The 12,477-nt window shown below is 40.6% G+C and overlaps 2 protein-coding genes across 3 annotated transcripts in view; one reads left to right on the top strand and one right to left on the bottom strand.

Moving 5' to 3' along the window:
• The window catches only part of LOC5568005 (MDS1 and EVI1 complex locus protein EVI1), a 321,600-nt gene that overhangs the window by 293,580 nt on the left and 15,543 nt on the right, over window positions 1-12,477 (top strand). The window lies entirely within an intron of this gene.
• Window positions 6,760-8,812, bottom strand: LOC5568004 (serine protease 7). Of its 2 annotated transcripts, none has more exons than XM_001657757.2 (3): window positions 8,661-8,812; window positions 7,496-8,594; window positions 6,760-7,439 (listed from the first exon to the last, which is right to left on the bottom strand). In XM_001657757.2, the coding sequence occupies exons 1-3, from the start codon at window positions 8,728-8,730 to the stop codon at window positions 6,833-6,835; spliced, it is 1,776 nt and encodes a 591-aa protein (XP_001657807.1). In that variant the 5' UTR covers window positions 8,731-8,812; the 3' UTR covers window positions 6,760-6,832. The 2 variants fall into 2 exon arrangements, with proteins under 2 accessions (XP_001657807.1, XP_021703558.1); XM_021847866.1 differs by having other exon boundaries at window positions 7,496-8,608; window positions 8,661-8,739.

Raw genomic sequence — 12,477 nt, 5'->3', positions numbered from 1 at the left:
ATAGAAAATATATCATCGGGTTTAGCTGCACAATTCACCTGTTTTTCACTTTCACGAACCCCCCCTGGAGTCCGGGAGACACTTTCAATGAAAAGTTAATTGGCTAAATTGTCGGAGTGGAGTTGCCATGAACGCGCGCGCTTGCGCACACAGACACACGTCCAAAGCCATCCCGGTACTCCCGTCCTGTTGAAGTCATGACGACGACCCAAAGGTCCATGCGAGATTGCAATCTAATGTCGGGATCAGCGCTACAACTTCTTTCTCTCCGGAGTGCCTTTCAATAGGCTATGTTGGGAGAGATTAGGGGGTGGGGGGTTACCCGGCAACAAAATTTATCCTCCCCTTCCTGAGTCAACGAAAATTAATGATTCAATTAAGCTGTAAGACCTCTCGCAGGAGGAGAGGTAAACTAAGAAAGATGAAGTTGATCCACTGCATTCACTGCCATTTTGATCCAGATCAGATCGAACACGGACGGCGGACGATGTGAGAAGCGCTTTGTTGCAACTAGCTCTGAATTTATAACGTTTCAATTTGAGCCGCTGTTTGTTGTGACAGGATAGTGCAGTAAAAGGTGCTCTCCGGGAAAGGCCGCAGATCCTAGCTGGGCGATAAGGGAGCCGAACAGACTCACTTCCTTTTCATTGTGAAGCTTTGTAAAGCGGCACGCTGTGCCAATAAATCGGATGAGAAAGTGAACAGCGAGAAATGTTTAAATGAAAACTGAAACTGAACTGAAACTGAACTGAAACTGAACTGAAACTGAACTGAAACTGAACTGAAACTGAACTGAAACTGAACTGAAACTGAACTGAAACTGAACTGAAACTGAACTGAAACTGAACTGAAACTGAACTGAAACTGAACTGAAACTGAACTGAAACTGAACTGAAACTGAACTGAACTGAACTGAAACTGAACTGAAACTGAACTGAAACTGAACTGAACTGAAACTGAACTGAAACTGAACTGAAACTGAACTGAAACTGAACTGAAACTGAACTGAAACTGAACTGAAACTGAACTGAAACTGAACTGAAACTGAACTGAAACTGAACTGAAACTGAACTGAAACTGAACTGAAACTGAACTGAAACTGAACTGAAACTGAACTGAAACTGAACTGAAACTGAACTGAAACTGAACTGAAACTGAACTGAAACTGAACTGAAACTGAACTGAAACTGAACTGAAACTGAACTGAAACTGAACTGAAACTGAACTGAAACTGAACTGAAACTGAACTGAAACTGAACTGAAACTGAACTGAAACTGAACTGAAACTGAACTGAAACTGAACTGAAACTGAACTGAAACTGAACTGAAACTGAACTGAAACTGAACTGAAACTGAACTGAAACTGAACTGAAACTGAACTGAAACTGAACTGAAACTGAACTGAAACTGAACTGAAACTGAACTGAAAGTGAACCGAAAATGAACTGAAAGTGAACCGAAACTGAACTGAATTCTGAAACTGAAACTTGAATTCCTGAAGGAACTCCGTTGGGATTCCAGGAGGAATTCTAAAGGAGTTCCAAAAAAATTGAAGGACTCTTGAAAAATTCCCGGAGGAACTCTGGAGGATTTCTTGGAGTAACTTCCAAATGGCTCCTAAGAGACTCTGATGTATTTCTGAGGAATAACTGGAAAAATTCTGAAGAATTCCTGGAGAAACTCCGAAAAAAATCCTAGAGGAACAATGACGGAAATTTGAAGAAATTTCCGGTGGAGCTCCAAACGAATTCCCGGAGGTACTCTCAAGCATATCCATGTGGAACTCTGAAGAAATTCTTGGAAGACGTCTCAAAAGTTCATGGGGAAACTCCGAAGGATTTGCAGGAGGAACTGCTGAATATTTTATGAGAAACTCCGGAAAAATTCCTTAAGGAACTATGGAGGACATTACGGAGGAACTCTGCAGTAATTTCTGGAGCATATTTAAAGAAATTCCTGGAAGAACTCCACAGAATTCCTGTAGGATCTATGGAGGATATCCGAATGAATTACCGGTGGGGCTCTGAAGGAATTCCCGACAAAAGTTTTGAAACAAAACAGTGAAGAATTCCTGGAGAAACTCCGATAAAATTCCTGGAGAAACAATGGCGGAAATTTGAAGGAATTACCGTTGGAGCTCCAAAGGAAGTCACGGAGGAACTCCAAAGAAAACCCATGGAAAACTCTGAAGAAATTCTTGGAAGACATCCAAAAATTCATGTGGGAACTCTGAAGGATTTGTTGGAGGAACTGCTGAATAATGTTTTGAGAAACTCCGGAGAAATCCCTAAAGGAACTATGGAGGACATCTCGGAGGAACTCTAGAGAAACTTTTGAAACATATTGAAAGGAATTCCTGGAGGAACTCCGAGGAATTTCTGGAGGATCTATGGAGGATATCCGAATGAATTACCGGTGGAGATCCCGACAAAAGTTTTGAAAGATTTCCTGGAAGAACTTTCAGAGGAACACTGATGGAATTCCCGGTAAAACTCTGAAAATATTCCTGGAGAAACTCCGAAGGAATTCTTGAAGAAAGTTTGAAGCAAATCTTAAAGAATTCCGAAGAAATTCTTGAAGGAATGCCCGGAGTAACTCTGAAAGAATTTTGGCAGAGAGTTTCCCAGTGGAAGTCTGAAAGAATTGCTGGAGGAACTCCGTAGGAATTGCTGGAGAAACTCTGAAAATATTCTTGCAGGAAGCCCCAGAGAACTCTGAAGGAGTTTCTGGAGGAACTCTGAAGGAGTCCCTGGAGGAACTCTTTAGGAATTCCTGGAGGAACTCCGAGGATTTTCTGGAGGAACTTCGAGGAATTCATGAATGAATTACTGGTGAAGCTTTAAAGGAATTCCTGACAAAAGTTTTGAAAGAATTTCTGAAGGAACTTTTAGAGGAACACCGAAGAAATTTCTGGAAAAACTCGGAAAGTATTCCTAGAGAAACTTCGAAGAATTCCTGAAGAAACTTCGAAGCAAATCTTTAAAGAATTCCGAAGAAATTCTTGAAGGAACGCCTAGAGTAACTCTGCATGAATTCTGGCTGAGAATTTCCCAGAGGAAGTCTGGAAGAATTGCTGGAGGAACTCCGTTGGAATTGCTGGAGCAACTCTGAAAATATTATTTTACGAATGCCCTAGGCAACTCTGAAGGAATTTCCGGAGGAACTCTTAAAGAATCCGTGGAAAAACTCCGGATGAATTTCTGGAGGAACTCCGGAGAAATTACTGAAAGAACTATGGAGGACATTCAGGAGGAACTCTGCAGTAATTTCTGGAGCATATTCAAAGAAATTCCTGGAGGAACTCCGAAGAATTTCTGTAGAATCTATGGAGGATATCCGAATGAATTACCGGTGGGGCTCTGAAGAAATCCCGACAAAAGTTTTGAAAGGATTCCCGGATCAACTTCCAGAGGAACACCGAAGGAATTCCTGGAAAAACTCCGAAAGTATTCCTGGAGAAACTCCTATGGAATTCCCGAAGAAACTTCGAAGCAAATCTTAAAGGAATTCCGAAGAAATTCTTGAAGGACTGCCCGAGGCAACTCTGAAGGAATTTGCGGAGGAACTCTGAAGGAATCCCTGGAGGAACTCCGGATGATTTTCTGGGGGACCTCCGGAGGAATTGCTGAAGGAACTATGGAGGACATCCTGGAGGAACTTTGCAGTAATTTCTGGAGCATATTCAAAGGAATTCCTGGAGGAACTCAATGAAAATTATGGAGGAACTCCGAAGAATTACTGTTGGCTCTATGTAGGATATCCAAATGAATTACCGGTGGGGCTCTGAAGGATTCCCCGACAAAAGTTGTGAATTCCTGGAGGAACTCCGGAGAAATTGCTGAAGGAACTCCGGAAGAGTTGCTGGAGGAGTTGTGGAGAAATTCATGGAGGAAATTCAGAAAACAGTCCTAGTGGAACTCTGGAGGAAATGCTAGATAAAAATCAAAAGAATTGCCGAAGAAACTCCGGAGGAAATTCTGGAGCAACTCAGGAGGAATTACCGGTGAAGCTCCGAAAGAATGCTCGGAGGAAATCTGAAGGAACTTCCGGATTAACTCTGAAGGAATTTCCGGAGGAATTATGAAGGAATCTCATGAGGAACTCTGTACAAAACCCTAGAAAAATTTCAAAGGAATTCCTGGAGGAACTCTGGATGCGTTCCTAAAAAAAACTCCGGATGCGTTGATGAAAGAGCTCCAGAGTTATTGCTTGAGGAACTTCGGAGGAAGTCCTGGAGAAACTATGAAGGAGATTCAACAGAATACCCAATGGATCTCAGAATAACCTTTCCAAGAATTACAGGATGAAATCCAGAGCAAGAGGCACACTCTATAGAATTTCTGGAAGAACTCTGTAGGAATTCCTGTTGAAAATTCAGAAGAAGTTCCGAGGAATTGCTGGAAGAAATCCAGAAGAAGAAAAGCCGAAGAATTTCCGAGGTATTACTAGAATTCTGAGGAACTCCCGGTGGAACCCTGAATATAATCCGGGAGGATCTCCAAAGTAGGAATTTCCGAAGAAGTTTTTAAGAAATTCCAGGAGTAACTCTGTACATAATCCTAGGGAAACTCCAAAGGAATTCCTGGATCAATTCTTGGAGAAATACTGGAGGCGTTCCTGGAAAAACTCCGGATGTGTTGCTGAAAGAACTCTGGCGTTATCGCTTGAGGAATTTCGGAGGAAGTCTTGGAGAAACTATGGAGGATATTCTAAATAATTCCAGATGGATCTCCGGAAGAACTTTCCAGGAATAACTGGATGAAATCCAGAGCAAGAGGCACTCTATAGAATTTCTGGAAGAACTCTGTAAGAATTCCTGATGGAAATTCAGAAGAAGTTCCGAGGAATTGCTGAATGGAATCCAGAGAAATTTCTGAAGCCGAAGGATTCCCGAGGTATCACTAGAACTCTAAAAAACTCTTGGAGAAATTCCCAGAGGAACTCCAAAAGAATTAACAGGGTAATCTGATTGAATTCCCGGAGGAACTCCGAAAAAATCCATGAGGAACTCTGATCAATTTCCTGTAGGATTTTCAAAGAAATTCCTGCAGGGACTTCGAAGGAATTGCCAGAGGAATATTTTTTAGAGAAACTCTGGAGAAATTCCTGAGCATCATCATCATCAACAGATTTTACCTACCAGCCTACACCAATGCCCTTTCGTCATTTACTGGGACATTTACATTTCATTTGATTTCATCTATCAGCCTACTCCACTGCTGTTCCGTCAGAGAGCCTACTTAAGATTTTTTTTCTCTCTCTCTATTTATCGTCTTTATCCTGTTTTTCATCCGCCAGTCCACTCCTCTGCCCTTTCGTCAGGAAGCCAAACTGAGGACATTTATTTTCTCTATAATTTGTGCCCTTCCGTTAGGGAGCTTACTGGGGATGTTTTTCTCTATTCCAATGCATATGCTAAATTTATTTGCTTTCACAAAAGTAAACTTGTTTGTTTACTTTCACAAAATTTTCCATCACATTTCCATTATGGTAAAACATACAAAACCCATCATGGCAGTCGTGCAATTGGAAAACTTCTACCGAATGCGCCATTGTAGTATCCGCAGCTCAGCCGCCAGGTGAACTTCACATTCGGCTGATTCCACCATCAGCCGAATTATTTTTCCGCTACTGCAAACATAGCATCTGCACTCCACAACTATCTTCACTAAACTGACTCTTCTTTCACAAGCAAACTCCAAATTTGCCTGCTGTCTGGTTTCGAACTGTCAACCATGCAAGCTGGGATAATCATGGGCAATATCGTGTTAATATTGACCTTATCGAAGCACGCTCAAATATTGCTTTTCATACGAATAAATAATGTTCCTTTCAATCTACAACGCTCGATCCTATAGATATCCGAGGAGAAATTTCTACTGCGAATCCCTAGAAATATTCTCGGAGTAAATACCCGGTTGAATTCTCTGGAAAAAAATTTCAAAAAGGCATTTCGGGATAAAATGGCTGAAATTTCCGTAGGAATTCCTTTACGAATTCCCCAATGGGATTGCTGGAGGAAATCCCTGGAGAAATTGCTTGAGGAAATCGCCGGAGGGATTTCTGGAGGAATTCCTAAAGGAAATCCACGAAATAATTCCTAAAGGAAATCCTAAAAGGATTTTGGGAGGAAATCCCAAGATATATTCTTGGAGCAAATCTACCTGTGAATTTCTAAAGAAAATACATACCCGAAGAGATTCCTGGAGCAAACCCCTGGAATAATTTTTGCAGCAAATCCCCGGCCGAATGTCTGAAAGAAAACCCCAGAGGGATTCCTGGAGGAAATGCAAGGAGGAACTCCTGGTGAAATATGCACCTCGGAGTTACTTCGGTAGAAATCCTGGAAGAGCTGGAGCTTTCCTTAAGCGGACTTCCCCGGAGAAATAATTTGATGATTCCTCTAGGTAGCTCCCTATGAATTCCTGGAGCCTTGTTTTCCGACCTTCCTCTTAAATCACTGTTTTTCACTTCTTAAACTATCAAGTTTCCCTCCAGCTCGGCTGTTTCCGGGAGAAAAATCCGAACTGGTAAACAAACATGTGTTAAACCAGATTTGAAGCAGCTCAAATGATGTTCCAAATCCGACCAAAAAAGGACCAGCCTTTAAAAAATAATTCAGAAAACTAGTATAAAAAAATTCGAACACCATTTGCACCACTGGTGCAAGCTCCAAATTTTACTACAAAAAGGTAAAACAAATGAAAAATTATTTGTGCAGGGTTTTCTCTAATTCAAATCAATGCCATGAAACCCCACCTTAGTCGTAAACTATATTCTGTAGAATCTCAATTATCTGCATAACTTAAACAATCATCACTCCACAGCCACATCACTCATTCTGTTTCACCTTCTGGCGAATCCAGCTAGAATAGTGCGCCACATTGGTGAACACATCAGGGAATTCATCGCGTCTGCAATTACTGTGCCCAAAAGACGAAACCGCCGCCAGGAAGTACCGTCCCTCAAACGGCCCGTTCCGCACGTACTGGAACGGCGCCGATCCCATGTAGTGCGAACAGCTGGAGCTATCGTCATCATGGGAATAGGTGCTGCAAACCTGGCCCCCGGTAGAATCCAGCACAATCCTCTCCTCGGCGTATTTGATCCGGCAGGCTCCGAAATTGGCCAGCTGGACCACGTTGCGGATCATCGGTTTCTCCTTGCGGTTGTTCCGCTTCCACCCGATGATGGTGAACTTTCTATCCTTGGGAAGCTCGGATACACCCGCCGGGGGTAGGCAGATTGGAGTGGCAGTGGTCGGACGCTCCAGCTTGACCAACGCTATGCTGTTGGCGTATTTTGGAGTGTCGTAATTCGGATGTATGGATATGCCCCGGACGGGGATCCTCGTCGATGTGGTTCGAATGGTTTCGCCGTTGATTTCGAAAATGTCGTTTACCGTGTCCAAACGGTAATCGTTCAGTCTTACCGAGCGACTAAAATTAAGAAAGTGATGATTAGGGAGCAAGTTGAGTTAGATTAACGAACTTACATGGACGAAAGTCGTTTCTTCTGAACGCAGTGGGCTGCAGTGACCAGGAAACTAGGATGAATCAGAACTCCGTGACAGACGTCCTCCAGGACGCGAGTGTTCAAGTTGATGTATTCGATGATAGCCAACCAAGGATATTGGTTGAGATATCCCTTGATCTCTTCGGGTGTTCCCGACGGATAGGTGTCCTTGCCACAACTCGCTATATCTAGCAGATTGGCTTGACTGCCAGAATCAGCTATCGATGTTGAACCTGGTGGTTCAACGATCGGTTCTATGTCTATGGTGAAACTGGTCCTAATCGTCACTTTCGATTTGATCCAGCTCATGTAGAAAGTAGCATCCGTGAAAACAACGTAACTATCAGCCTCTACTTTGAGAGTGTCTGGATTCGCCTTGGTATTACTAACGATTCCTCGTAGAACCCAGTGCGATCCCATTCTCATGAACAACCCACCCCCGCTGTCTCCCTGAGCGGCATGGGTTCCATTTCGATGCCCAGCGCAGAATGTTTTCGACTCAAAGTAAAACTTGTTGTAATGATCTGGATCACTCTCCACACACTCCTTGCGTGATACTATTGGAACCGTTGCTTCGTTCAAGTCTTGGGGCAGCTTAAAATCTTCGTTCAGTCCCCATCCAACGATGTATCCAGACTGAGACACTATATTGTTCAACCGAGTATCACCTTGCCACAGGCAAATGGGCTGCACGTAGCTATTGAAGGTAATTTCGTTGTACAGCTTCAGCAACGCGATGTCATTTTCGTATGTGACCTCATCATACTCATCGTGACGTATGATCATGTCAACGTCATGCTGCTGCATATGTCTCTCGGGGGAATCCAGATTACTGACACCGACCTTGATGAACATGCGACTCGCCGGCAACCGCTGTCTTTCATTAGGATCTATCGTACAATGAGCTGCCGTTATCACAAATTGCTCCGTCAAAATCGTCACTCCGCAAGCGTACCCGGTCAAACCTTGCCTGTATCGGTGGAACATGGCTCCGTGCCAAGGCCAAGCCCCGGCCAGCGCCTTGTACCCATTGGCAATCAGCTGTTGCACAACGGTTTTCTTTTCTCCACAATTTCCCACTGAAATAAGATTCCTTTATCAACATTACTCTAGTTTAGAACGCAATTACTAAGGAAACAACGTACCACCTAGGGCTGTATGGACGAAGAACAAACTCAACGCCAGAGCCACTCCAACAAGTGCGAATAGTCTCATGATCGAACGGGAACTGATCGCGCGAACCGGTTGGTCGTGGCACAACAACTTACAGTCCAAACACAGAATTCCGGGGAATTCCCTTCTTGATTTGGAAGCGATAGCGCACCGCGAGATCAAGTGCGAAGCAGAGCTCTAAGCCGACGGAACGCTTGAGCGGTGGGTAATATTTGTCGATCGATGGCTTCGAGTGGTGTGAATTGCGAGACCAGTTCCTCCGGTTGATCAGCAGTGGTAGTGCGATGACACACCGACACGCTGATAAGCACACATCGCTCTCGAGAATCAAGTGTGTGTGACAAAAAAGTTGAGATTTTGAGATCTAACTTCGGGGTTGCTAGTTAGATCGAACAAGTGGGATTTTCTGCATTGAATGGTTAAACATCGATCGTAAACATAGTGCAGCTGCGTTACATATCTTAACAATCGTTTTTGAACATGTTAAGTTGGGGAGATCGAGAAGAAAATCTGAACTTCTTGAAGTACTTCATACAGACTAATGTATATACATTAGAGTGATGTAAAATTTGTTTTTTTGGCTCCCCTATGCTTGAACGATTTTATTTATGGTAAATAGCATCCTCCCAAAGTTTGAAGTGATTTGAAAGAAATTTGACTATGCACAGGATATTTCAAGTTTATATTGAAATTACTATGGAAAACGCTAACGTTTCGTGTTCAGTCCTCTATCTTTTCGTCATAATATTTTATGAAAGAGTGAACAAACTCTTCTGATGTGATATCCTCTCAGCAGCAAATTTGCCGAAGACCACATTTTGATTGGACGTAATGATAAATTGAATTCATTCATCATAAAGTGGGTTTGCATATAGCATGCTTCACCATCTGTTCGACAGGCACTGTTACTTCTAGCGGAAAGAATAGATCAAAGTAATCCAGGCTACTATGTTCTACTGCAAAAAAGCAGTGTTGCTGTGAAAGTAATTGAATGACCATCCCAGCATGATTTAGACTTTGTTATCAATAATTGCAAATTATCCTTACGTCACATCAAAATGGTCTTCGGGAAAGTTGTAGCTGGGAAGATTTCATATGAGAAGAGTTTGTTCAATTTTCCATAGATTATTATGACGAGCAGTTAGAGGACTGAACACAAACGGTTTGCCTTTTCCATAGTAATTATATCAATATAAATTTCAAATGGTCCGTGCACAGTCATTTTTTTTCCTAATCACTTAAAATTTTTGGAGAATAATTTTCATCATAATTAAGCGATTAACAAAATGTGGAAGCTTATGGGAAGTAGGGGAAGGGTTGGTAAAATGAACACCTCAAGGATATCATCTTGTTTCTGATAGAAAAATGAGGAATATGTATAATTCTATCGCACAACATCAAAAATAGGGATGTTATCTAAAGCAGCTAGACAAATTCAGACTAAAATAGTCAAATTTTCACGTATTTTTATCGCCAGCAAAAAACGATGGAAATGTTCATTTTACCTTCACTATGTAGGTAAAAAGAACATCATGCAAAAAACGTGAGCAAAACTAAATTTAAAAAAAATTATTGCATTCCCGAAAACATATCTATAAATGCTTATAACCCATTTAAGTTACGTCAGCTCTAATTTTCAAACGTGGTTTTCTGAAATCTTAGTTACAGGTGATATTTTCACTTCAAATGATTTCCGTATGAACCCGAACACTCTGATTTATGCTCTAAACCGTCCGTGCGTGATAAATGCATTGAAATTCGTTTTTTCTCGGTAAAAGACACGGTGTTTATTTTATCACCACTTCCCCTATGCACTTCAACTTAAAAGTAATCGCCTATCTCGATTCATGGGAAATTTTTTTGCAAGAAATGATCAAGAAAGGCATTGTACTTTGATCGCAGTACGCAGTTGAAAAGAAATGTCATTTCAAATGCAGACGGAACAGCATACTTAGCTTAAGGATTGACGGTAAAAAAAAAACTTTGAGCATCTCAAAATAATCTGCAGTTGTTTCTACAATATTTATTTTATTTCGGAAAAACATTTGTTTCAGATTTAGTGAATTTTTTTCAGACCATCAGTAAATCCCATATCTATTTCGACAAAAAATACTTTAGCTGTTAGGCTATGAAACCTTCTAAACCATTTCGAAAATCTACTTATAGTCAGTCTACGATTACTTGCGGTTCTGTCTGAAATCTCTTTGAATATTCTTCAGTATTCCTTCAGCAAATAATTGTTGGACCAGATATTGAATCATAAATTCATTCATAACTTCTGCATTTTCCAAAGAGTTCCCTCCAAGAGTTCGTTAAGGATCATAAATTTCATAATTCTTCATGATTTCGTCCAGAAAACTGTTCGGGAGTTTCAACTAGAATTAAAAAAAGAAAAGTTTTTATTGTTTTCTGAATAAATGTCTTGTAAAATTCTTGCAAATTTTTTTTCTTAAATCATTCTTGGAAAATCTTCTTAGGAAGTGTTTGGACGAATCTTTGATAAAAGCAGAGAGAAAATGATGCAAGACACTACTGGATTCTACTTCAGGTAGATTCTTCAGAAAAAAATACTTGAATAATCATTTACAAATTGCGTAACAGTTCCTCATAAAACGTCCATGAAGAACTAATCAAATATCTATTTGTTTCAGACTCCGATTATTTAACCTTCCAGTCGTCGCGCGGTTTGCCACCGCCAGAACCACCACGCTGCTGTTGTGAACGAAAAGCGAGGTTTTTTCAACGGTGTTGTACAAAATACAACAGCGCGACGACTGAAGTCTTAAGGAACGTCCACAGGAAAGCGAACAGGGATACAGGTTGAAGCTCCTATTTATTTTGCTTTTTTAAGGAATTCTTTCAAAAGATACTCCAAGGACATCTAAAGCCTATTTAAAACATTTCTCCTGATTTGTCTTTAAGGATTTCTTCCAAAACATTAATTTTCTGAAGACAATACTGTTTTAACCAATCAAGGAAATTCCAATATTTTCCAAATGGCTGGGTTTTTTTTTACTTGGAAAGGTTCAAATCGATCGTATGCTTCAAAAAGATTCATATGTTTGTTTATTCAAGCATTACGACTGCATCAGCCTGAGAAAACAATATACAGATATTCTTAAATTAGAAGAATTAATTAAGGACTTGTGAAAAATGGTTCAAAACTTTCGAGGAACTAAAAAATTATCGCTATTTGAATATTTTTTTTGGCGGTAAAAAATGAAGCTGCCGGTAGAGGGGTAAAGCTCATTCGAAAGACAATAAGTCAATCTTACTTCATAGGTATATTGACAAAAACTTTTTTTGAATCCTGTTTACTTAATTTTTGCTTGAAGTTCTGACATTTTAAAACAAAATACACAGAAAAAAACATTCAAGGCATTGTGCAAAAGTTTGGATTTACCCCTCAGTATGGTGTATAGTGCAAAATTTAGAGGTCATGGTTTTCGGGGGATGAACATGTTTAGCCATGAGTTCTTATTGGAATAAAACACGTTGTAGATCTACATATGAATGTTTTAACATTAAACCTCCTTCGAAAAAATCAGAATTCGATTTATATTCAGCCAGTGATAAACGATAAAAAAAATTGCAATTTCAAAGATATCGTTGATCTTCGAATGGATTCATAGTTTTCCAGTCGGAATTTTGCAGTTTTCGATTAGGTCGTAAATTGTTCTTTCTAGATTGTTATGTTATTGCCAAATTATTGAGCAGTGGCAGTAATTTTCTTGAAATAGATTTTCCTTTTATTGGAATTTATTGGAGAATTGTTATATTCTCACAGGA

This window comes from Aedes aegypti, chromosome 2 (genome assembly GCF_002204515.2).
Source record: "Aedes aegypti strain LVP_AGWG chromosome 2, AaegL5.0 Primary Assembly, whole genome shotgun sequence".
Taxonomy (NCBI): Eukaryota; Metazoa; Arthropoda; class Insecta; order Diptera; family Culicidae; genus Aedes; species Aedes aegypti.
Note: the sequence above shows the minus strand (reverse complement) of the source record. Positions and strands in the feature narration are given on the sequence as shown.